General features: G+C 43.4%; 1 protein-coding gene and 1 long non-coding RNA gene across 5 annotated transcripts in view; one reads left to right on the top strand and one right to left on the bottom strand.

The window, feature by feature from the left end:
- Positions 1-9,370: 9,370 nt before the first annotated feature.
- LOC115495212 (uncharacterized) lies at positions 9,371-11,570 on the bottom strand. Of its 2 annotated transcripts, none has more exons than XR_012055945.1 (2): positions 11,472-11,570; positions 9,371-10,619 (listed from the first exon to the last, which is right to left on the bottom strand). It is a non-coding gene; the product is annotated as an uncharacterized lncRNA (long non-coding RNA). The 2 variants fall into 2 exon arrangements; XR_012055944.1 differs by having other exon boundaries at positions 11,401-11,484.
- Positions 11,571-11,592: 22 nt separating this feature from the next.
- RPS6KA6 (ribosomal protein S6 kinase A6) overlaps positions 11,593-26,427 on the top strand; it is a 35,320-nt gene continuing 20,485 nt past the window's right edge. For 2 of the 3 annotated variants that reach the window (XM_030272433.4, XM_030272434.4), the window contains exons 1-4: positions 11,593-11,727; positions 19,629-19,688; positions 23,307-23,423; positions 25,626-25,707. In XM_030272433.4, coding sequence (XP_030128293.1) covers positions 11,653-11,727; positions 19,629-19,688; positions 23,307-23,423; positions 25,626-25,707 — 334 coding nt within the window. In that variant the 5' untranslated portion in view covers positions 11,593-11,652. Of the gene's footprint in view, positions 11,728-12,021; positions 13,982-19,628; positions 19,689-23,306; positions 23,424-25,625; positions 25,708-26,427 lie in introns of those variants that run through there. The other variant, XM_030272435.4, reaches the window with a different exon arrangement.

A 26,427-nucleotide genomic window follows, 5' to 3' on the forward strand; every position in this document is an offset into this window, starting at 1 on the left:
CCATATTTTAGCCCAAAATGAGCTGTGAAATACACTAAGAACAGAGTTAAAACAAAAGCCTGGATTTGTGGCCTCCCACCTTTGCCACCATCATGATTTGGACTTAGAGGGGAGATCCAAGATCCAGGCTCACACATCAGCCAAAGCCTGGACTCGATGCCTCAGAGCTCTTTTCCAGCCCAGAGGATTCCGTGAAATCTCCTTTCATCCATCCCTTGGGCGTGGTGGCCTCAGGTGCCACAGCAGGAAGGGAACAGGACCCATCCAGCTGCAGAACCTTTGGAACTGCAGGAACCAAAGGTTAAAGTGAGACACAAAGTGCACCGTGGAGGGAGGGAAACTGGCAAAACCAGGAGAAGGTTTGGGAATGCTCAGAGTGTCCTCCATGGACATCTCCTGGGGAGAGAGGAGGAGCAGCTGGGAATGGGAGCAGAACACAGCAGCGCTGGGCTGGGAGGGCTGGCCCTGGCTGACCCCTCAGGAGGCTCAGAGCAGTCACCTGAAGTGTCACCCGGTGTCACCCAGGGAAGCGGCGCGGGACGTGCGAGCGCTGACGGCGCTGCCCGTGGGAGTAGCTGTGGGCTGGCATGACGGGGGATTTTTAGCTCAGTAAGGAAAAAAATAAAACCCGACCTTTTTTTTGTTTGCTTCAAGCCTCACTATGAGCTGCATATTGTGGACTTTTCACTGGAATGTTTTAGGAGTGAAATACGTGCAAGGAAAGGAAAATCTGTGCACAAAATTATGATTTGTATTAAAAGCAAAGTGTAGTCATAAGCAAAAATTAAAATACAATCCATTAGAAAATCCCCTGCTTAAGAGGTGTTAAAAGTTTTTTTACTCTTATCTACTAATAATGTTAAGTTACTCTTTTTTTTTTTTTCATATCCTAAAGTTTTTACAATGACAAGTATTTTTGCTGGAAGCATTTCTTAGTTCAGTGCATGAGAGCTTGAACAGATCCCAGTCATGCTTTGGATAAACTGAGTCATTCCAGCTTTCTTATGTCAAGATCTGACCTTTGATAACTTTAATTTACGCTTTTTGGGTGACTCCTTGAACTGCCTCAAGGTGTATTGCAATTTACAATATAACCATAGATGATTATATATGTGTGTCAGGCTGACCAGCCTGCTGGTCAGTGAGGGGTTAGAGACACATGTAAAAGTTCAGACTGTGATTTCCAGCTCAAAAACATCTCGGCAGAGGAGGGAATCTGGTCTTTGGGTGGTGTTTATAGGACACAGAGTGGGATGGGGTGGGAGAGACCTTAAAGCCCATCCAGTGCCTCCCCTGCCATGGGCAGGGACACTTCCACTGTCCCGGGTTGCTCCGAGCCCTGTCCAGCCTGGCCTTGGACACCTCCAGGTTTGGGGCAGCCACAGCTTCTCTGGGCACCCTGTGCCCGCTCAGAGAGAAGAATTTTTGGCTAATAACCCACCTAACCCTGCTCCCTGGCAGTCTGAAGCCATTCCCCCTGTGTCCAGGCACATCGTCGCTCTCCATCTTCCCTGTGGCACTGGAAGGCCACGATGAAATCTCTCCTCCAGCCTGAACACCCCCAGCTCTCCCAGCCTTTCCTTCAGCAGAGCTGCTCCATCCCTCTGATCATCCTGGTGCCTCCTCTGGAATATTTCAGTGCTGCTGAGCTGCAGGGCCATCACAGCTGCTCTGGCAGCCGCTTTTCCCAAGGAGCCCCCAGAGTTCTGCAGCCGTGCCAGGAATGGCAGCAGCAGCCAAGGTGTGTGCAGGGAGCTCTCCCTCTTTTCCAGCTGTACACAGCAGAACGAAGCAGAGATGTCACTGTGACAAGCCAAGAGCTCTGAAAAAGCACTCCCAGAGTCTCCGAGCGAATTTGGAGGAAGCCAGAACCGCGGGCTTGGAGTTAAAACAAACAAGCAGACAAACAGGGAATGACAATTTTGGGCTCCCCTGAGCTTTCTGCAGCTCTCGGCGGGTTCAGCAGATCCATCAGAGTGACACGAGGGGAGTCAGAGGGAAATGCTGAGTAATCAGTGTGGCATTTTATGGTGGAAAAATCCTTTGTGGAGAAAATATTTATGGAAAAATGTTCTGTACAGAAAATTGATACCATGTGTTTATCCCATTAAAACCTTATCTAAGGGGTCTGGGGGTCTCCTGCTGGTTCTGTGCTCAGGTAATCATTTCCCTCACTCAAAAAATGCCATTAGTTGAGTCCATTGGGTGTACAAAATGCCATTAATTGAATCCATTGGGTGGATTGAGTCCAAAAAAATGCCATTCATTGATATAAAATGGGTTCATAATTTTATTTGTAGCATTAATACAGATGGAATCATCTCTGAGTGAAAACATCTTGCACCTAGAGTGCTAAAGAACCAATATTAATAGCTAGGTGCAACATAAAATACTTTATAATTGTCTTATTAAAATGCATTAAGCAATGAGGACTTTGTCATAACGGAAGAAGTACATTACTTCTGTTGCTGCCAGCTTAATGATTGTGCTTAATCACCCATTGTTTGGTGATTGAAAATTTGGAAAGGTGTTCTAATTTAAATTTTGAAGCATTTTCAGAGTTCATGTGCTTGTGAAAGGCATTGTTGGAAGGCAGTTGTGGCTCTCACAAAGGCACAATCTCGCAGTAAATCCAAGTTGCTGCTCTCCCCGCCACACACTGCCTCAATCCCTCGCTGCTGAGCTCAGGGACAATTTTAGATATCATTTAACAAGGCTGACTTCTTTCTTTGAGTTAATTTGAACTTCAGCCCTTGATCATCTGCCTCTGTTTATGTGCAGTTAAATTGAAAATTTTCAAAGTAATATTTTGCTGTGAATATTGGAAGTATTTTAATTCTGACTATCTCTTTCAATGGTTCCTGTAATTACAAGGTACGTCATTCATTTGAGATTTAAATCTGCTTCCTTCCCACACAAACCCAGCATTATTTCTTTTTTCCTTGAGATTACTGTTAACAGATTTTAAAGTGAGGCTTATTAATTTTTTGTATTAAAAAAGCAGATCCTCCTCTTTCGAAGAGTCTTGCCCTGGTGCTTTTTGCTGGCCTTCCACCTTCCAGGGGTGACACCACACTGTGTTTGTTGCAGGAAGAAAAATCAAAGGTTGCTCTTCCTCCTTTTACAAGGTAAATATTGCTGCTAAGAATTGCATTATTTGAACTTGCTTCAAAAGGGCACCAACTGGTGAAACATAGGCTGGAGCTGAGCTTTTGTAGCTTTTTTAGGGAGGTTGAGGTACCTCACCAGAATTGTCCTTGCTGTTTACAGGTGATTTGTGCACTCTGGCTCTGCTGGGCTGTGGGTTAGAGCCATTCTTTACAAGTCTGACCTCATCCTGTGAGATGTTTCCTCCATTGAGTGCTCCTGCTTCTCACTGAAGCCAATTCACAGCATCTACTAAAAACCCTCCCATTAAGGGCAGTGAGGGTCTGCCTCTCACACAGTGTGGACTGGATTTTTTCCTGATCACTGAAATTCTGCTCTTCTGTCTTTTTTTTTACCACTTTCACCTGTTCTGCCACAGCTCCATCGATGCCTGTGACAGCTCCTCAGTGACAGGAGAAGCAACTCTTTCAGTGTCCAACTCAACTTGTTGAAGACTTTTCATCATTGCTTGTCCCTGTAGATTTACAGCAAAGGAGGGAATATGACAAAGAACTGGCAGTGGTGGTGAGCCCTGTCCCTCCTTACTCAGCACTCCACTGCCCCGTGGCTGCTGTTGGTTATTAAGGACAAGGTAATGACCTGCAAAGTGTTTTGTGGCATTTCCCTGTAGGAAAGACACCGATTAAAGATCCATTGCCTGGAAATTGCTGCTTCAGATCTGTCCTGGATGTGACTGGGACAGTGTTGACTTTGCTGGAAGTGCTGTGCTATTGGAGAGTGTTGGAGGATGGGCAGTGAGTGAACTCCTGCAGAGCAGCGCAGGATCCCAGAACCTCTGAGGCTGGGAAAGACATTTGGGATCATGGAATCCAGCCTGGGACCGACCCCCACCTTGTCACCAGCTCAGAGCACTGAGTGCCACATCCAGCATTCCTTGGACACCTCCGGGGATGGGCACTCCAAACGTCCCTGGGCAGCCCCTGCCAAGGCCTGAGCCCCCTTTCCATGGAGAAATTCCTGCTGCTCTCCATCCTGAGCCTCCCTGGTGCAGCTTGAGGTTGTTTCCCCTTGTCCTGTCCCTGTTCCCTGGGAGCAGAGCCTCCCCTGGCTGTCCCCTCCTGCCAGGAGCTGTGCAGAGCCACAAGGTCCCCCCTGAGCCTCCTTTTCTCCAGGCTGGGCCCCCTCAGCTCCCTGGACTGCGCCGTTCCCTTCCCTGGACATGCCCTCAGTGTTTTTCTGGCAGTGAAATCAGGAGCAGGCTGGAGTTTGGCACGTTGACATTCTGTATTTAACACACCCAGTGAGCCCAGCTGAGGGAAACACGAGTTAGAGGCAATTGCATCGTTCCTTAGTCTTTTCAACAGCCCCGTTGTGGCTCCAGAGGCTTCTCAGCCTAGTAAAGAGTTTCAAGTTAGTTCTAGTCACTTACCTGCTCATCTACATATATAATACTGTTATTTGTCTAATTGTTTCTATTCTTGTGTGTTTGCTATGTAAAAATGCAGTAAAGCCATTATGCAGGAAAAGAAAAGTGGTTGAGATGATTATTCTCTTATCAGTCATGACTAAGATGAAGAGAGATATACTAGCAAGACATTGTTCCTAAAATAGATATCTTGCAAACAAGAAATGTCAGTCAAACGAGGTTTAAATTAAATTCCTGATAGCAATTACTTACAGAATTATCATGCTCCCATTGAAATTATTATGAATATTGTCACCAGACTTAATGGGAAAAGAACTTGGGCTTAAGAGACTGATTCTGAAACATATTCCAGAATGTGCTCAGCTTGTGTCCTGCTGAGCCAAAGTCACAGGGCTACAAAGAGCATCCCTGGCTGAAGAGTGGCTCCAGACTCAGGGCAGTGGGAAAAGGTGAAACTGAGAGCTGGGCACTTGCAGGAAGTATTGAATGGCCACAAATGAGTGACCTCACTGGGAGCAGAACTGATGAAGTGCAGAAATGTGATGTGTGTTCCAAATAAAGAACTGATGAGTCAAGTTGTGCCCCAACTGGAGCGGGAGCAAAGTCAAGAGGGCTGGAAAATAACCTTGATTGTGGTGGAGAAGAAATATCAGTGGAGTTGTGGTGACCCCCAGGAGCCCCAGAGCAGCAGGGGCTGGCAGGGGGTGGATGTCTGTCCTTCCAGCAGTGGGGACCCTTTCAGCACTCACTGCTGCTGCAGCAATTATCTGGAGAGCCAAACTGATATCCCTCAAGTGGCATTCACGACCTCCTCTCTGCTCCAACAGTGCAGCTATTACTCATCCAGTCAAGTCCTTTTGTTACACAATAAGGAGAAAACAACTTCTAAATATATGATTTTAAATCGGTATCTTTATACTGCAAGACACAAACAGCTACTGCTGAATTATTTCTGACAGATACTAAGTTCCCATTTAATCTTTCAGGTTGAGGCATTTTTCTAAGCATGGCTCAGTAGGAAGTTAATTATAATCTTCCAAAACGGGAAGAATTTTCACCTGGGCTGATTAGGATAGTGGTTTGAGGAATGGTATGTGGGCTCCTAGCTAAAGTTAGGCACTGGCAACATCTTTGGCTCTCTCTCACTGCAGAAGTAACACCTTCTGCTGTCACAAGAGCTACCCTGAAGATGGCGAGCACGATGATTTTGGATGCAATCAATCCCTTAAGTATTCATCATTGTTGATACATTTGCATATTGGAACATCATGGTGGTTTATTCAGCGCTCTGAGGCAAAATTTGCTCTGAATTCCAGTTGCATTTTTCAAGCTTGGTTTCAGCTTCAAGGATAAATCAGGTTTGAAGAACTATACCGGAGCAAGTTCTGGAAAAAGACAAAAGTATGTGAGATTCAGTTTTTTTTAAAAAAGGATCAATTGCTTGTGGTAGATTTGCCATCTGTTGGCGTATGCACACTGCTGCAGTGACTTATTTCAGTATTTAATTACGTTTTCTGACTGCACTTGGCTCAGCTAACCTTGGGAGTTTCTATCAGAAATACAGTAGGTCATGTTTTCGTCAGTAGCTCTTGGAAAGAGATGAATTACCAAAGAAATTCTTGTTGATGAGTCCTTAGGAGGAGCTTGGGCAAACCTGGGGGGGTTTTCACTGAGTCATTACGTGGAGGCTGCAGGACTCCTGCGGTCTCTGCTGGGCTTTCCTAAGCTCAGACTCCAAAACTGGCCACAAAGCCCGAGTGTCCATCCTGGCAGTGTCACTCGTGGTGTAAAAGCAGCCCCCTCCTTACTCCATCCCTGCTGTGCCCTCCTGGTGAGCCTGTGATGTGCTCTGTGTCCCCTGTCATTTCCCACAGGGCCTGAGGAGCTGATGACTGACTGCTCATTACTTTCCTTCTCTTTGTAATTTGTGCACATTACTGCCAACTATTTTATGTTTGTTCCAAATGAGCAGTGAAAATATGTGCAGAGAAACAGGAATTTCCCCACTCCTCAGCTGAGTGAGTGACCGGCCCAGGAATGCCCAGCCTGGGGAACGGAGCAGTGCCAGGTGAGAAGGTGGAGGTGGGATGTACACCTGTGTGAAACCCCAAATGTGCCCAGGGGGATTATTCCCTCTCCCTTGCAATATAAAGCCAGGGAACACCAGATCCAACTAAGCACCAGGCTCAGAGTGAGGTACTGTGGTGATAAGGATGGAATTTGTGAGGTGTTACAGTCACTGTAATTGTAGATATTCTGGAAAACTTTGGCAAACTGATGGAAGAAACATTTCTGTGCAAGATCTCACCCTTGGTTTATGAAACCCGAATTGCTTGAGCCTGAACACAAATCTGGAGCTGTATTTTTAGCTATTACTTACCCTATTTGTAGGTTCTGTCTGGCATCTGCTTTCCTGGCCAGCGTGGAGGGAGGATACTGCATCTTCAATTTATATTTTTCTTTGAGGATAGAGAAGAACTGAGATGTGTCAGTTGGCTGGTTTTTAGCATTCACTCAGTTTTGGGGGGAAAATAAAAACTATAGGATATTTGATTGCAAAGTGTATTTCAAAATGAAGGAAAACGAAAGGGTTTTAAGTGAAAACAAGTATATACAAGCATGAAAAAGTCTAGTAGGATCTTCATTCACTGTGCCTATCTGCAGTTTTCATCTCCTACTGTCAAAGCACTGTGATCAGCAGACATAAATTCATTGTATTTTCCATATGGCTGAGATATTTCTTAAGCTCATTTTGGACAAATGTGGCAAAATTTGCTGCTAAGTCTGTCCTGTGGTTCCAAAATATGCCCCAAAATATGTTTGCTTTGACGGTGAGAATGAAATAGTAAATCTTTCTTAAGGTGTTGATCTGGGAGCATCATCTCCCAATTGGCTTCCTTTTTTTATCCCTAAGTGAGCTTTTAAAACCTTGCTACGGAAGCACAAAGATGAGATGGGGAAATAAAATGAAGCTGAGTGAGGGACTCACCACGGGCCTCTTCCCTCACACTTTGCACTCTGACATAACCACAACAGAGAGGCTCTGGCTGCTCCCTTGGGTGAGTGACTCCTCTTCCTTCACACTGTGGGGCAAAGCACACAATAAACTGCTTAACGAGTTCACACTGTTTGTATTTGATACCACACCTCTGTGAATATACATACATCAGCTCGGCTTAGGTGCATATTTTAAATATCAGAATATGCAGGGTGGGATATGGACTCACACATTTCTGTTTCATATTCACACTAACAGCGTTGACGGGAGATTTTGTCATGATGCTGTTTCATAACTTATTCTATATACAGATGTTTGGTATTGGGATATCAGTGTCTAAAATGATGAAAATTTTGCTGTATTTACCTCCCTAGGACTTGAGCAATTTTGTCTGTGTAGGAAAGTAGAGGATTTACACATTTTAGAGGCTGCAGCTGTCCCACTGGGCCCACAGGAGAGTTCCCCAGGCTCTGTGTGAAGCAGTCCTTCCTCTGGAGCAGTCCTGGCAGGGACTCAGGGATATGAGGACACATTTTTGTTGCATCAGGACAGTTGTTTTCCCTCCTCGTAGGACAGTGAGTGGCACGAACAGGATGTGCTTTCTACCCACGAGCATTCATCCCCTCAACAGGGAAGGGCTGTGCTGCTCTGACTCTGGAAATGTGCTGAACTCGTTGTACCACAGACTAAAGGTGAAATGATGATGAACTGGAATAAACTCGCCCTGAGGAATTAACTGTATCACCCCAAACCAGCTTCACAATCAGTCCTAGAGTTCAGCTTGCCTTGAGCTGAATCCCCAAAGCCAAATTTGTACCTGTTCCCTTCCAGGGGTGTGACCAGAGTCGTAAAAGCAGAATGAAACAAGCAAGGGCAGCTTCTTCAAATTTTGCTTTTTGCAGTCTCCTTCCTGAGCTCTTCCAGAGCTACCAAGGAAAGCTCTGATAAATATTTTTATTTTTCTTTTCCTGGAAAACTTGCTGGGTGAATGAACACAAAATTTACAGGATTCTTCTGAAATAATCTTGTTTAGGGTAGCTACAGATTACCAGAAAACTGGAGAGGGAACGTCAGTCTGTAATTGGCCTTTCTGAGAAGTGTCCTGCTGGGAATGACGTGCAGGAAATGTGCAGGGATTTTTAAAATTCATAAATAAGCTGTTGTTCATGTGTGTGATTGATGATTTTCAGGGAAATTGAATAAGTAAAGTAAGTATGGATGCTGTCAGGTGGCTGCAGGCACATAAAGGGACAACTGAGTGCTTGAATTTCATGTTACTGATACTGAACAAGCTGAATTTTGGCTGCAGATCCAATTTATTACTATATTATTGTTACTTTTATTTTTATTTTTGTCCTTTCCTATTAGTCTCAGTAAAATACTACTCCCAGCAACTTTACCATGCTGTAGAATTAATTTTGAAGTGAATCTATATTAAGAAACTAATTATTTTGAACCCTTCATCTAATCCAATGCCCTCAGAGGTTCTCATGCTGCTCCTACCAGGACCTGCTGAGGGATGGAATGGGCAGAACCTGCTGAACAGATGAAGGTGCTGAAATGTCAGAAATATCCAGCTGCAAACATTGCAGGGATGTGATAGCCCCAGCTGAAACCTGGGCACCAAATGAGATCTGATACCCCTATGGCAGATTAGATGCTCTAGAAATAGGGGCATAAAATATCCAGGTATATAATATGGAAATACTCATTTGAAACCCAAGACATGGGGCCCTGGTCCTCCTAAATCAGTGATTTGCTAATGTATTTTTGATGGTTTAGTTCTCTGTAAAAGAGCATTTGAGTGGGATCTTGCTAATTTTTACATTTCAGTGACATATTGTTGCCCTTTTATTGAATGCCTTTTGCTTGTTTGGTTGTGAGACCTAGAGTAACAGAAATTCTGAATTTCCTTTTTCTTATATCTACATACATAATAATTTCCCTTTTCTAGCCTTTGACACAAATAACAATCCTAACTCCTTTAATTATTGCTTTCCTCTGAACTTCTCAAATCCCTGGGGATGCAGAACACTTGTTTGCAGCCTGTTATTATTTGGAGCAATGGGAGAAGTCAGATGCAGGAAACAGCATCTGCCACAGGAGTTTCAGACACAAGTTCTTGTTGAGCACTCCCAGAACTTGGAAAAATCACTTCTCACTTGATTTTCTTTATATTTAAATTAAGTGCTTGATGGCACTGATGAAGTATGTACAGATCTAATCCCACAGAAGATTTGGCCACATCAGTGTCACAAGTAGAGGCACTGGGATATGACTGTGTTCACCAACAGCCTGCAAAGTTGTCCCTAGCACAACAAAAATAAAGTGACTCATCTTGAACAATTCTATATTTAAATCATAAATCCTCTCGAAATTAACAACCTGTGACTTTGCTCCTCCATTTTCTCACCTGATTTTTATTTTCTGAAGGACAAACATTCCCGGCATACACTCCAAAACATTTGTCTTCCATGGTTGAGGTCCAGACCCTTAAAAATAGGCTTGCAATGGAAATGCTGACGTGCCAGCTGGCTGAGGCTGCAGTGACACATTCACAACAGGCAACTCTTCAGCCACGGGGAACTGGGAATGGGCAGCTTTGGGGGACTGGGAATCGGATCTAATCAAGGACTGGAGCAGCACAGCATCCTACACTTGTCTGTGCATTGGTTGACTCCTGAGCCAAAAAACTCAGTATGGAAAGTGTCTGAGCTATGGGGTGCACCAACTTGTTCCTTGTTTGTGCTCATCTCATCGAAATTATTTGGCAGTTCAGAATAGTTTGAGTCTTCCTGTGCTTTATCTAGAGGGCAGGGGGCTTATTGATAAATCATACAGCACGTTCAAATACAAGCTGTCATTGAGGCAGCTTTTGACAGCATCATCTAGCGCCTTCCGACTCCTACAATCGAACGGTGAAGTGGGAATATTATTTTTCCACGCAGGCTCCTTCTCCCGCAGCGCTGCCGTGTTTCTCTCCGAACACACGCCCGCAAACAAAGGCGCCGGGCCCGGTTCGCTGTCAGCAGGCGGCTCCTTCTCGCTTCCCACGGCCGCCCACGCTTCCGTCCCCACGCCTGGCGCCTGCGGAAAAACAAAACCAAACCAAACTTTTGGGTTTTTCTTTTTTCCCCTCCCCTCAGTCAGATCAGGAGGAAGAGCCGCTGCCCCTCAGTGCTGACCCCTGACAGTCCTGGCCATCCCTGTCCCTCATCCCCAGCCCTTTTATGGCCTTCAGCCCCGGTCCCTCAGCCTTGATCGCCCTCAGACCTGTCCCCAGTCTCGTCTCTCCAATTCCCTCACCCCCGTCCCTCATCCCCAATACCCCTCATGCTGTGCCACTCACCCCAAATCCATCCACCCCAATCCGCCTCAGACCTGTCCCTAACCCGCATCCCCTCCATCCCCCATCCCCTCACTCCCAACCCCTCATCCCCAATCCTCCTCAGGCCTGTCCTTCACCCCCAACCCCTCCATTCCCCACCCCCTCACTCCTAACCCCTCATCCCCAACCCCTCATCCCCAAGTCCCTCACCCCAATCCTCTTCAGACCTGTCCTTCACCCCCAACCCCTCCATCCCCAATCCCTCCATCCCCAACCCCTCCATTCCCCATCCCCTCATGCCCAACCCCTCACTCCCAATCCCCGCATCCCCAACACCTCCATCCCCAACCCCTCCATTCCCAACCCCTCCATTCTCAATCCCCTCATGCCCAACCCCTTATCCCCAATCCCCGCATCCCCAACCCCTCCATCATTCCCCTCATCCCCAACACCTCCATCCCCAATCCCCTCACCCCCAACCCCTCATTCCCAATCCTCATTCCCAATCCCCAATCCCCCTCAGCGCCGCGCCGCCCGCACTCCCGGTGACGTCACCGCGCGTCATTCCCCCCTCCCCATGCAGGGGATTCTCCGTCCCGCCCTGACGTCACCGCGGTGCGGCGCAGGCCCCGCCCCCGCGGGCCGCCATGTTGGGGGCGTGCGCGGGGCAGCGCAGCGCGGCGCCGCCCCCGCCGGCCGGCAGCGCCCGCACCCCGCGCTCCGCTCCGCGCCCCGCGCCGCTCCGCACGGCCCCCGCCAGCGGCCGAGCCGCCGCGGCCCCACAGCCGGGACATGGTGCCGTGCGCGCCGCTGGACGACGAGCCGCAGCCCTGCCACAAAATGGAGCTGTACGTGAGCGGCGCCGAGGTCAGTGCGGGGCGGAAGAGGTGGGGGGGGGGATGAACGGGGCGGGCCGGCTCCGCGCTCCGCCGGCACCTGCGCCCGGCTCGGCCTCTCCGTGGCCCCTCCGCGCGGGGCTGCGCCGGCCTCGCCTCGCTGCCCCCTCAGCCCGCCCACCTCCCCCGGCCTGTGCACGGCCGCGACCCGCGCCCGCCCTGCCCGGCCCGGCTCGGCCCGGCCCTGCCCGGCCCGCAGCCCCGGCCCCGCCCGCCCCCGCGGGCCCCGCGGCCGCCCCGGGCCCGGCCGTGCCCCCGGTGCCGCTGCCTCCACACGTGTCACGGCCCGCGCCCCGGGGAGGCCGGCGCTTTGTGTCGCCTCCCGGCTGCTTGGTGTCACAGGTGTCCCTCCCCACGTAGCATCCCAGGGGTTGTAAACTCGCTTTTATGGCCGCGAAAAGTTACTTTAAGTTCTGCTGGCAATTTGCTCGTGCTAATGGGGCTGCGCATCCAGGTAGGTTGGTACTACGGAGGTCCCTTTGCCTTCTCCTGGAATAGCAATGCATTAATTACCGTACACGCAACGGCCTGAGAGAAGCAGGAGTGCCTGGCTGAGGTTTGGATGCTTAAACGTTGAATAACTAACTCTGCGTTAATTATCATAAACACGCCGAGCAGAGAGATCCAGGAGTGCCTGGCTGAGGTTTGGATGCTTAAACGTGTTAAAGAACAAGGAACGACTTCGAGGTATTGCTTAGTGCTCGAGGTGCTTCATCAGCAGGGAGCAAATGCAATTTGAAAGAAAATAAAAGGTAAAACTGGTTCTGTTGCAATGATTCCTGTGTCTCAGCAGAACGTGGTGCTCGAGTATTAAAACCCTTGCACTTTGAAATCGGCAGAGAAGGGTTGCGTATCAGGTATCGTCAGCTATGACAAATAAAAGATTACACCTAGGTCTGTTAGACACACAAAAGATGTTATCTAAACAAAGTTGCTTAAAACTGGTCAGACTTGCTCTTTGTCGTGCACTAGACTCTTACTGCAAGTGAAAAGGGTCTCTAGCAAAGCCATCTCAAAGTACAGAATGTGCAAGAGTGAAAGGATGTCCTTGTCTTGTTGAAATTTTTTTCCCTGATAAAAATGGAAAGCGAAAAACAACCCCAAATTTCTTAGTGCTTTTACTATTGGGATTTTAGTACCACTGCCAAGTACTATAATTACTGGATATGCATCAGATAACAGAAAGTCAGCAGAAGTATTAAGGTTTATTTGTTCATATTCTTTGTAAAAGCAATTTATTATAATTGACGTATGAAATTTAGTGAAGGTCTGAGAACTTTCTAGGTCCTGTTGATCAGTTCTTTAGAAAATGTTAGGAAATTATGTATCAGTGGTTTAATAATCAAATGTAGAGTGTTGCAGCTGAACTGGGATGTGCATCCCTGGGTGGTTTTTGGCTGGACAAGCCCCCCACCACCACCAAGGGGAGCCAGCAGAGCCCAGGACAGGGGTGTCCAGCTGAAAGGGCTGTGTGTGTGTAACACCTGAAAGCTGTTTGTAACAGTCACTCTTAAAATTGTATTTCACACGGTCTGTGTAAAGCTCCTCCAGTTGTGCTCTGATTAAAAGGAGATTAAATGGTGTTTGTTGTGTCCACCTTAGGTTTGGCCAGCAGCACTTAGAGCCCATTTGTGCCAAAACAGTTTCTTCAAGCTGAGTGTGAAGTTCCCAAATTACAGGAACAAATATTTGTGTTGTCATAACCCTTTCTATAAGTGATCTCAGGGGTGTGCTGCACTTCTCACTTGTTGGATTTCTACATCCACGTGGCTTGGGGATTCAACAAAGGTGTATTTTATGTCAAAGTGAATTTTAGTGTGGCCTTTCACTTAAATTTCACAGAATTAGGTATAGCTCATAGTACTCATTACAGCCTTGTATTGGCAGTCTGAGAGATCTCTGACCTTGGCCTTGCTGGAACTACAGTCAACAGAGCTACTGTGAAATAGGTTTTTATTTTGAAGATTAACTTGTGCCTTCTGGTGCTCTTGTCCATTAGCCGTGGCAGAGGAGGAAAAATGCGAGGAATGGTTTTCTCTGAGGACTCTACTTGTTGACTAAATTTAGGATTATGTTATTAGCAGTAAGTGCGTTTACTGTAGCACTTGTGTTGACTTGGAGTAAAAACACCTGGCAAGGAAAGGAGGTGATCTTGAAAGTAGGAAACAAATTTTCATTCTTCAGGTCACAAGAACAACATGAACTTTTGGAAGAAGTTATTGAAGGTCAGGATTGAATTATTTTTCCTTTTTTTGGGGGGATGGGTCTTTGAAGTGCTGAAGATTTGGGGCTGTGCACTGTGCTGTTCGTGTGTTTATATTCCTGTGACAGTATCACCTGTGAAGCTGTTTTGTGACTCTGAATTCCTTAAGCCTAGGTAGGAAGGATCAATGTTGCACTGTTAAAGCTTCAAATATTCAGTGAGCTTCTTTCCCCCTGGATATTGGATTAATAAGTATTTCCATGGTAATAAAAATAGGTATGAGAGTGTTGATCATAAAGTGTTGTAGATTGTGAAAATGTAATTACAGTCTACAAAGAATCAGGGAAGTAAACAATAGCATTTTACTGACCGAGCTGAATGAAATACAGAAATTTGGAATTTGAAATACAGAGTTGGAATTGAACAGAATACAGGAATTTGGGCACTTTGTGCCCCTTGAACTGGGAGGATTGCACTTACAACTCTGTAATTGCTGTAAGCACATGCTGTTTGCATGACATGAATATTGTGAATTGCATAAATGCAACCTCTTCTCAACTACTTATTTTTGCAATAAATACTTCAGGAACCAATTGCTTAATTGCCTGATTGTGACAAGCAAGACAAGGCTGAAACAAAAAAAGTGACTGAAAACTAAAGTATTCTGCTGGAAAACGGGGCTGCATCGAAAGTTGCTGCCCTCCAAAAGGATTTTTCATGAGCTGAGCTCTGCTGCTGTTGTGCATAAGCTGCTGCCTTTGCCAGTTGAAATAAATACATCTTTGATTTTGGCCAGTGTTTTCAGTCCATCCTCTGGAGCACGTTCTGAGCCCGGTCTGTGAAAGGCCACTGAATTTTGTCAGTGTTAGGAGTTGCATAACTCCTTTGTGAGTAATTACTGGCAGTGACGTGGATGACTCAGCTCTACCTAGTTCAGTGCATCCCTCACAATCTCCACAATCGGCTGGTGTTCTCTTGAGGAGAGAAAGTAAAACATTGCCCCTAATTTGAGTGCCCTCAGCCTTTGCAATAATGTGCAGATTTTGTAAAGATCTTGGAGAACAAGTTGCCTTTAAAAAAAAAAAAAAAAAGTGTGCACATTAATGCTCTTAAAGGGAAAACAATGAGTGTCTTTATGCATTGAAAAGTGCTGCAATACAGTAATAATGATGGTGGGTTTGTATACCACTTCTGAAATTAATTTTGGAGATCTGCTGTGGTATTCTGAGGTCTCTGACAGGAACCAGGTAACTCACCTTGCGTCCTGTGGAGGCACTTCACAGTAACCCTGTGTTTACTGTATTTCTTTACTCATCATAGGTAGAATTCTGCATTAAGAAAAAAAAATTTGAAATAATTGCTTTCCTCAAGTTTAAATCTTACCCTTTTCCAGAATTGCCTGACATCAAAAATGATTTAGAGACTGGCTGCTTTTATGCCCTTTGATTCTGGAGTTAAGATCATGTACCCAGGCAGGAAAGAAAAGATCTCAAGTCGTTTGCTAATGCAGTGATCCCTGTGCTTGGGGTCAGCTTTGTGTCTTGTCAGAGCTATAACTTGTTGGAGGCACACGTAATTCTCCCTTGATCTGATAATGGGAAAGATCAAAATGTTCTTTTAAAATCACTAATTATATGTTGCTGAAGGTTTGGTGTCCTGTTTGAATGTATGATTTGCCACAGGAAAAGAACTTTGTAGCTCTCCCTAGCAATTGATTATGGGCTTCAGGTGTTTTAGATTGCTTTATCTCCCTTTTTCACTTGGTGTATTCAAGAGTGTGAGGGAGTTTAGAGGCCTCTTCCCTTTGTGGGGGGAGTTGAGGGAGTGGGGCTGGCCCAGAGTTTGTGCAGGTGGGGAGTGGATGTGCCCAGAACCCTCAAACTCCTCCGACCTATCTCAGGAAATCCTCAGTAGGCCAGTGTGTTGCTAATTAAATTCATGATGCAAACTCTCTATAGATGTAATTAAGAATAAATGAGGAACAAATGTGGTTGTCCTGTCAGGATATTTATTTTTCAAAGTCTTTTTGACGCAGGTCGCACGGCCTGTGCATTTTCTGATGTAAGCTTCCCCTGAAATATTTTGAAACAACTATTGAAGGGTTCCTTCTGTTTGTGGGGAAGGAAACTGCTTATTCTCGTGTTCATGTGGGAGATCTGAGGTGCAGCTCTGGGAACACCCCAGTAACTTCCCAAATGGAGCCCAGGGAAGCAGGAGCTGTGGAGGATACAGGAGCTCTTGGTTACCCTTGGGTAGAATTTTACCTGTTTGAAACCAGACAAGATTTTAGGTGAGTGGTGCTGAATACTGCTTTTTACTTCTAATTATAGTATGATGATAAAATTCCCAGTTCTGCTTTTTCTAGAATTTTTAAAATTCTGTTTGAATGCCGCAGTAAAGAGATGTAAAGCAGGTGCATCCTGCCCTGGTTTTACATCTTCCACTGCTTTTCCTGGGATTAGACATTTTTGCTGACCTTTTGCTTGGCTTCTTTCAACCAAAACCTGTAGACCCACCAAGTCCTCAGGCATTTACCATGTAAACATCCTTAATATGGGAGGGGAAAAGATGGTTCAATCTTTGGGAATACTGGGAATCCTCTGTTCTGCTGTACTAACCAGATGAAGAACATGTGCAATTGTCATTAAGCCTTTTCCCAGCCCTTTGGATATTTGGATATTGGTAACAGGAATGGTCCCAGCCATGGGATCCATGGCCCTGTTTAATCCAGAGGCACATTGCTCCCTGCCAAGCTGGGACCCTGAGCCTGCACCTCTGCAAAAGTGTCTGACCTGCCAGGTGCTCTGACCTAAACTTTGAGCTCATCTATTTACATAGTTCCTTTTGTTATTTTTTTTACTAATCAATAACATGGGGTACTTTGTGTTATTTCCAGATTGTGTGTTTGGAAAGTGTCGTCAGTGTTTGCCTAAATGCCTGAGTTCAGTTTGTGTTGTCATGGGAGTTAATATTTAAAATGTTCAGTTGTAGGACTTGAGCAGCACTAAACAGCAAAATGACTGAAAGATGAAGGAATCTCCTTCACAATCACAGTATTGGCTTTTTTCACCTGTTCTTTTTATAGGGAACTGTGCTTTTTAATTCTCAATAATAAATTTGTGCATTTGTAGATATTTAGTAAGTAATGACTTAGAGGTTAAAATTGTTCTGTTCTATATGTTTGTGTATAAATATTCATGATTAAATCATTAAAAGGAGCCTCTCTTGGCTGTTGAAGCTGCATTTTGTATCTTGTTTCCACAGAGGTGGGAAATAAGTATTAACTGTCACTTTTCTTTTTTGCCAACTTCTGGTTATTGAAACATGGCCAATTAAGTGACTGTACAAGACAATAATGATTTGATTTTTGTCATTAACTTTTTTTAGCTGAATTACTTAACAACCCACCAGACTTTGGGTCGTATGCCAACAAGTTTTCAGATTTTTGTTCCTTGTGTTTTTTTAATGGACAGTGACCAGGATTCACAAACAAATATGGCAAAAGTGTACTTGTATGTATCAAGCAATAAAAGCAGATTCATGCCCTTGAACATCAAATTCTTTGGACTAGAAATTGGCAGGTGTCCCAGTCTGTACCAGTACGGAGAGACTGGACAGGAAAAAACAAACACAAACCAAGGAGTAACAGTGAAGAGGAAAAGTGTGTGATAGGAAATTGTTAATTAAGATGATTACCTGCCATAAAAATCCAATAGCTTAGTGTACTTGATTTGCCAGCAAGTTGGAAGTACGTTAAATGGTGTTCTCAGGAACAACCTAGATGAAATAACACATTTATTTTGGGTTCAAAGCCCCATCCCAGCCCCATTTTGTGTATCTCTGTTGTTTTCAGTGTATCTACAGTTCTTCTGCCTGGTAGTGTTGGTTCTGGAGCTTAAATTTAAGTAACAAAACTTGGAAAACGTTGCCCATCTTTACAGAAAGAAATGGTGAAATGCACAATAAAATTGCATTGAAGTCCATGAAGGAACAATGTTATTACATTTCTGAGCATCAGGAGTAGAAACCCAGTTTATTTCTAATTCCAATTAAGTTTTTTGGTCAATTTTGGTGAACTTTGCATTGGTTCACACTTGAATGTAATTTATAGTGTTGTGAAAAGAAATTGCATGGAAATGAGGTTGGAGGTCAGAGCTGGGCTGAACTTTGGTGTTACTGCTGGATTTATTCAGTTCATTTGTACAATAACAACCATAGTGTCTTGTCCCTCCTACTGTCTAATTTGTGAAAAAAAAATGCAAAAAAAAAAAAAAAAGTTACGTAGCAAATGAGCAGCTTTGGTTTCTGGATCCAGGGTAATGCAGGAGTGATTTTTGGCCATTAGAGTTAGGGTGGAAACACATGAGAAATGAATGATGGGTGTGGGTTACAGGTACCATTGGTTAAACCGAGTTATGATAAATAGAAATTTGAAAATAAATGAAGCTTTATGTTACTTCCTTGATCTGTTTTTCTGTTTTGTCTTTTTAAATTTTTTCCCCTCAGTGAGAATATAATCCAAAAATAAGTGCCAGTATCTTGCTACAAAAATTGGAGATTTAATTTTATCAAAAGCATTAATTTGTAAATTAGCTCTTAAAAGCTCTACTCCACACCAGGAGTCTGTAGCAGCAGTGGAAGTGGTTGAGGGTTTGCCTGGTGACACAGTCGTGGTACAAACCTGGCCCTGCAGCCCCACCAGTTCCTCCAGGTTCTGGGTTTGGTTCTGAGCAGAGGAATCTGGGGGGCATTTCTTTGTAGTCCCGTGTTTTACCAACTCCCATGCTGACAGCAGCACCGTGTTCCAGGATTTTAGGCAGGGATTTTAGAAAAATTCAGAAGTACAAGAAAAAAAGTCATTACCCATCCTAAGAGTTTAATTGGTTCAACTTGGTTTTCAGAAAGAAAAGCTTGAGTTTTCCTATGTTGTTTGTAGTTAGTATATTAGTGTGATACCTGTGCCATATAAAGGTAGAGATGCTGAACAATTAATATATAAATAAATTAGCACTTATTACTAGCAAAATCCATAACAGCATTCACTCATTTTTGTCAGGTATTTCCAGTTTTTAATGACTCTTTGCATGTCTGAACAGAGCATGTCCTTATATTTCTGGGTTTTGGGTTTTTTTTGGTTTTTTTTTTTAGTTTCAGCACTGAATTATTTGTGACTTGGTGCTTAAACTAAGTTTATTTTTTTTTTTTTTTACTGCAGCTGTGGGCTTGATATTTTCAAAAAGGCTTGGAATCACTTTTGCATCTCTTCTCTTTAAACTGCAAATTAATTTTCCTTAGAAGACTCTAGGTTTCTGAAAAGCATCTGCAGCATAAGTTTCATGCATAACTGAGGAATTCTGCATTAGTGTCATCTTGTAGGAGTGGTATCTAGCTTTTAAAGGAGTTTTAAATTAATCCCAATTAAATAACACTGGCATAAAAATAATAATAATAATGGCTTTTACAAAGGGAGATGCTAAATGATACATAAGGGAGATGCTAAATATAACTACTGAGTAGTAGTGTTTGTTTGAAACTACAGCTTTAAATTAGATCAACCCCACCACCAGTTCTCACTTGTGTGCTCTGAAATGTAAATTGGTCGAATTTTGAACTCTTATTAATTTGAAATTGCTGGGTCTTCATGATGTTTTTTTCTTTTTTTCCTGCAGCTAAATGGCCTTAAAATGGCAGATGAGCCTATGGAAGAAGGTGAACCGTATTCCTACCACGTAAGTGTTTGATTCCTCCTCACTTCAGCCGCTCATTAGCATGACCTCCTGTTGCAGCAAAATTTATGCATTCCCTGCTCTTTAATAACTTCTGAACCCATCATTTTATTTGAACAAAATCTGAGGAGACTCCAAGTCTCAAAGAAGGCTTTGGAAATTAGTACCTGGGTAGGGACTGTAAATACCTTGTTTGGAAACTCTGCTGCATGAGGCATAGCTTCGTGGAAAGGTTCCCTGTGCTGGAGGGAGCATTTGCTGATTCCTCAACCTCAGAAATGCTCAGGCCAGCCTGGGACCTTTCTTACAGAGTGCTGAATGCTGCTCTTGCTACAATCATTTGTTCTGCCTTTGTAGATTTTAGTGTAGCTGCTGTACCTTCAGCTCAAAGGTACTTAATTCTGCTTTTTTAGAGCAGAATTAATGTGTACCACCAGTATGTTAATTTTGCTTTTATGTAGAAATATCCCAGGTAGGCCCCTCTTGAGCGTGGATTTTGCCCAGTGCCTGTTTAGGAGATGCTGAGGATGAATGTTCTGTGTGCTGGCTAAACCTTGGACTAAACTTCACTCTCTTCCTGTGTTTGGTGAAATGTCTGACTGCCCATGGGAACATTGGCCAGCATTTCTCAACACACTCCTCGTATTTTTGAGCAGGGTCATGAAGGTAGCTGTTGCCCAGAGAGTCCCTGGCAATGCCCAAGGCCAGGTTGGATGGAGTTTGGAGCAACCTGGGACAGTGGAAGGTGTCCCTGCCATGGCAGGGGTGGCACTGGATGAGCTTCAAGGTCTCTTCAACCCAAACCAGTCTGGGATTGTGGGATAAATCAATCTTGTCACCAGCTGTAACCACTGCTTTGTGTCATAATATCCACATTTATAACGAAGGGATTTGGAGACTGAAGTCTTGGGTATAGGTCCACGTGGTGCCTGGACATTTCCTGGTGTGGAGTGAGTAAATAAAGTGTCAGAGTGGTCTCACATGTAGCAAAGAAAGGAGCAGTGGGTTGTCTGAGTTTTCTGCTGCTCTAGAGCAGGAGGAGGTTGCTGAGCTCTCAGGTGCCTGGAGCCACATTCCAGGGAGCTGTGACAAAGCCAGGACTGATCCCAGTGTTTCCTTCAGCTCCTGGTGAACCTGCTGGGAGCAGGGCAGAGTTGAGTTCCCTCTTGTGCAAGGCCACTGGGTAGGAGCTGGTGCCTCAGCTTGGAAAGAAATTTGCTGCTCAAGCAGCAGAGCACAAAATGAGATTACCAAATCTGCAGTTCATGGAGGCCAAAGTAGAAATGAAAATGAAAGTGGCTTGGAGCAGCTCAGCTCTATGTGCTCACTCCTTGGCGGTGATGAAGAGGTCTCTTACACCCCAATTGTGCCAATTTTTAGTACCTTAATGATAGTTAAGTAAGTGAAATTATATAGACATCTTTTGTGAAGATAAAACACTTTATTAAAAAAAAAAACCTCTTTTAATCCATCTCAAGTTAGTCTTTATTTGCATGGAAAACATTTCTCTCCTGAGTTCACATTTAGAAATCCTCTCAGTCTCCTCAGCAACCACCTGTGATGTCACAGGCTAATGGCTCGAGGTGGGTGATAAACACAGGAGAGGCTGAACTCTTAAAGAGCTTTTCTCATGCAAAGTTTCACGGTGTTGAGGAATACAAATTAGGATGGTGAAGAAAAAAGGCTTCTAAATAGAGTATTTACATATTTCATAGGAAGAAGCAGCCATTAAGTCTGTTGTACAACTGGGTGTGTAATTAGACAACTTGCTGCTTTCATCTGTCATCAGATGACTTCCAAATGCTGCTGTTCTTACCTGCCTTAAATTAGGCGTGTGTTTAAAAAGTAAAGGAAAATGAAAAGATAGGTGTATCTGTCCTCTGAGTGCATAAATGCAGTCACCAAGGGGGATGGATGAGGGGGAAGTTGGGATTTTACAGTGTGTCATCAGTGTGTGATGGGGTTTGTGACCAAAGATGAAATAAAGTAGCTTGATTGTGAATTATGGAATTAACTGTTTTCAGCAGTGTCTGGTGTTAATACCCACCTTTGTGTGGGAAGCAGGCAGAACAAACAGGCCTTTCCCAGAAGGAGGATGAAGTAAGAGAGGGGAGGGGAAAGGACTGTGTGCAGTAACAGCTGGACTACAGTTTGGGAATATACCAAGATGTTTGTTTGAACTCTCTTTTCCCCTCTGGACAAGCAAAGCAATTAAGGCAGAAGTAATTAATGCAATGTGATGATTGCTTCTTTTTTTTTTTTTTTTTTTTTCTTTAATTACTGCAGCATGTACAAATTTATATGAGTAGATGAGCAGATTCCTACTCTGAATTTCTGTGTAAAACCAGAATTTCATCCAGGTACTTCTGCATGAGCTGTGATAAAGCTGATTAATGCACAGTCTTGGGCAGTAAGTTCACCTGACTATAGATGGTGTTATTTCCAAAACTCAGCTGTTTCATCCAGTACTCAGGTCCTTTCCTGGTGCTGTTTGCACTTCTCATTGAGGGGCTGTAACTCACAGGAGGTTGGTGGGGTGGTTTTCTGGTCTCTGCTAAGAGAAGCTTTCAAAATGAAGGCCTGAAGAGAGGATGGGAGACAGCTGATAATAATTTGATACCCCAAAAGTGAACTCATGCAAATCAGATGGAATTTTCACTTGTGATTTTGTTGTGTACAAGAACTTTATTGATCTTCTTGCTAGGGCTGAGAGTGCTGCTCCTTTTCCACCTGCAAGCTGAGGTTGCTGTTGTGGACCTCAGTTTTTGATTTCAAGAGTGCTTATTTTGATACCTTGCTTGTTTTGGCTCTCAGAAACTTCTCTTACACCATAAAAGCTGCAATCCATCATGGGATTTGTGTCATCAGGAATGTTTGTCTTTTCACAACTGGGACTGCTGTGCCCTGCTTTGCTAAAGCTGAGAGGGACATGAGACAGTCAAGAGAACATTAAATCACTCACCCAGCTCAGAATTACCCTCAGCTGTCTGAAGGAGGTCCCCACACAGGATAATCTTCCCAGGAGCTCTGCACCCCAGAGCTGTTTCTTCTCTTGGATGCAAGAATTCTCAGTCCTTAAGATGATTCATCTCTTATTTATGGTCTTCAAATGCTGCCTGTTCCTTCAGCTACAAATGGATGACCAGAGTTATTATTTGCTGCTGTGAAAAGCAATAATTACCCCAAATGATGAAATTCAATTTGGCTTTCATTAAGACTTATTTCAGGAAGGGGGAAAGATGAGAAGAGTAATCACTGGGAAAACTAAAGCTGCTAAGCAGAGGTGAAGCACAGAAGTATTGGTTTTAAAATCTGTGCATTTATTCCTTTCATGTAAAATAATCCAGCTTTTCTGTAGTTGAGATATTTATGGCAAAAGGAAATGAGTATTCTTTGAGAATTTTCCTTCAGTTTAGAAATTTTAGATGCATCTGTTTAATAAAAGATAGATGGGAAAATTCTTCATTTGAACAGTTTTCCTTTAAGCCTCATTAGAATTCCAAATATTTTACTAAAATAAAACTAAATAAAGAAAAATCCAGGTATTTACATGCACTTTTAGCAAGACTTAGTTACTGCAAGCCTGCTCACTGTTGCATTTTATTTGCTTTGAAATCACAGGATGAAGGAAGTGTGAAAGAAATTCCTATTACACACCATGTGAAAGAAGGATGTGAGAAAGCAGATCCAGCACAGTTTGAACTACTTAAGGTTCTTGGACAGGGATCATTTGGAAAGGTAAGGTGATAAACTTGTTCCATAGACCTGTCCAGACATTCCAGGGAAATAGTGGCCAGCAGAATTGCTGGGAATATAATTTGAATATGTATTGAGTAATGGAATCCTTTCCCAGCCTTGCTCCAGTGCCATGGACAGAACCTTCTGAAGGAAAAGCTGGTTTGTCTTTTGGTAATGGGACTTGATGTACAGGGAATGTTTGGCTTTTTTCAAGACACAAAATCTGTATTTATGTAGCTACAGAAGAGCTGATTGTGGCAACTGGGGGCTTAACCTGAAATACATTTCTCAGCTTATTTACTTTTTCTAGTTTGCTGTATTTATCAATTGATCTCCAGCTAAAAGACACTAATTATTCAAATGGCACAGAGAAGAAATATGGCAGGGTTTTTGTTACAATATTTTCCTTTTGTAATGTGCCACTGGGTGTCACTTTGCAGAAATCAAGTTGAAAATCTGATCTCTGTCACTGTGTTGAAACACAGTAGTTGAAATATTAATCCTAGTGTATAGGAAGGTAATTAATTTTTTAAAACCAGACTCAGACTACATCTTTTGCCAACAACTAAAGTAGTTAATCAGCTTTACATTTGTTCCCATTTTCCTGTTCTGCTGATTCTGTGTGTGTCTTTAGGCAGGAACAAACCTCTGCATAGAGAACAGTGAGAGAGGAAGAAATTGATATTAGGGAGGCATTCTGTGCTTAAGTGATAGCGAACAGACTTCAAATATATCTTTACCTGCTTTTCCTTCCCAGTTTCTACTCTCAGGGCTTTTCCTTTGGGCTTGGCAAGCACAAGGGAGGTTTCCTGCAGCCTGGTTTTGACATCAGTGCAGGATTTTACACTTCCACAGAAATAAAGGGTTAAACCTCCTGAGTTACTGAATTTCCCTCTTCATTCTCTCAGGAATGATGTGCATTCTAAAGCAGATGTGGAGTTCTGGAGGGTTTGTCTGCAAATTAAATAAATAGGTGGTGCTTCAGTAGTCTTCAGCTATTGTGGGTCTTATTAGCTAAAATTTGTAACTTGTGCATGAATTCCTTGTGTCCTCACAAGTAGTTGGTTGTTAAGACTAAAATATTTCTGTGTGCTTTTTAATATTTTATTATTGTCATTGTATTTATCTACAGCTGTTTTCTTAGTTGCTGGTGTTCAAATTACTTGTTTTACTATTTTCTATCACCTTGGCCTATAGGAGAACCCTGTTGTAGGTCAGTTATTGGACAAAAGTTATTAAAACAAAAAGCCAGACAACCTTGAAACATGATATTTTTCTTCTAACCAGAGCTTAAAATAAAAACAACCCCTCTCCCAACCATGTACAACTTAGTCATGACAGTGCCTGAATTTCTGATTTTAGAATGGAAAACTTAACAAGATCATTGAAAAATACATATAATTTTGAGATGTAAATAAATTAATTGTAAATTAAAGTCTGGATAAGCTGAGATCAGAGAGGCAATTGTGGGGAGCTCTTGGCTTTCTCTTCTGACTTGTATGTTTGTTTTTTTTACAGCAAAACTTGTTAATTCATAACTAATAATTGCTATTATAAGAACAACAATTTAGAAGTAGGAGCACATGTCAAACCATTTTGTAAATTGGAAGATCTGGTGGTTAAAAATTAGTGTAGCTCCATGTCTTTGTAGTGCAATACTTTATCTAATATGCTTTACTCAGTGTCAAGTTGTATCCCATCTATCTTTAAAACTCTTCTGGAGAGAAAAAAGCTGAAAAACCTGTTGGAGTTGCTATTCCAGAGGGAAAGGGTGCTTTGATCTTAAATGGTGAGGTTTCCTTGCTTTCATCTCAACTTGTACAGAATTCGTTAATAAAAATGAATGTTTCATATTTGAGACTTGGGTCTTAAACCTCAAAAGCCTCTTGGGAGGTGGCAGACCAAGCAGAATTGTCATTCTCCAAGAAAGTGATAGAAAGAAACCTTTCTGTAAGAACTTCTTTGATAAATCAGGAAAGAATCCAAAGTTTGTGGGCAGTGTCATGCTTCAGAGAGCTTGGTGCTTCGCAGCTCTGATCTGATCAAGGAATGCAGTTTTGCTCTTCCTTTAAAGGTGTGTGCTTGGTCCGGAGCACTGGAAGCTGCCTGACATTAATGGGAGGTTTGCAAATGCTTTGTGAGAGTTTGGGTTTCATTACCAAGCTTGCAGTGATTTAAAAATGGGCTTTGTATTATTGCCAGGTCTTCCTCGTGAGGAAGATAATTGGGCCTGATGCTGGGCAGCTTTATGCGATGAAAGTGTTGAAGAAAGCTTCTTTAAAAGGTAGGTTTGTCTTTCAACTGAGACTTTGGACCATGGGGTTTAGTGCACCTGTATTTAAAAGCTTTTTTTTAATCTTAAATATTTGTCAGTGAGTTCATAACTCTTCTCTGACAGGTGGGTTTTTTTTAGAGTGACTTGTAAGTTCATGTTTAAGTATTATTTTAAATCTGGCCAGGTAGCTTTAATTATGTGGTTAGAAATGCTCTTTCAAAGTTTAAAATTGGATTATTTAATTCTGTTTAGACTTTTCATTATATGAAAACAAGTTAATTTCATAAACAGTTTTCCTTTTGTCTTTTGTTAAGTCAGAACTCTGCTGTGGTTAAAATTAAGTCATTCCCTTGTTCCAGGAGCCAGAACAATTTAATTCAGTGTTTTGGCTTTCAGGAGACACTTGAATGGATGCAAGTCCACTGTGAAAAAAGATTGTTACTGTTAAAGGGGAAAAAGTAATCTTAAAAATATTTCCTATTCAGGACAGAGAGTTAATTCAAAAATTGAAGTTGGGAACATAGATAGGAGCTTTCTTCTTGAAAGCAGTATGGATTATCACGAAATGTGGGGATGTGCTGGAAATACAACGAAGGAAAGAAGAAAGTTGGGGCAGGCAGGAAACAAACCAGAGTCTTGCTCTCCAAAAGGAGTTTTATGGGACTTGAACATTAAAAACAAACCAGGTGATGAGGGAAGAGATTCCTTTAGCCAGCAGAGCCTTTCTGT

The sequence above is a fragment of the Taeniopygia guttata genome, chromosome 4A (assembly GCF_048771995.1).
Source record: "Taeniopygia guttata chromosome 4A, bTaeGut7.mat, whole genome shotgun sequence".
Lineage (NCBI taxonomy): Eukaryota > Metazoa > Chordata > Aves > Passeriformes > Estrildidae > Taeniopygia > Taeniopygia guttata.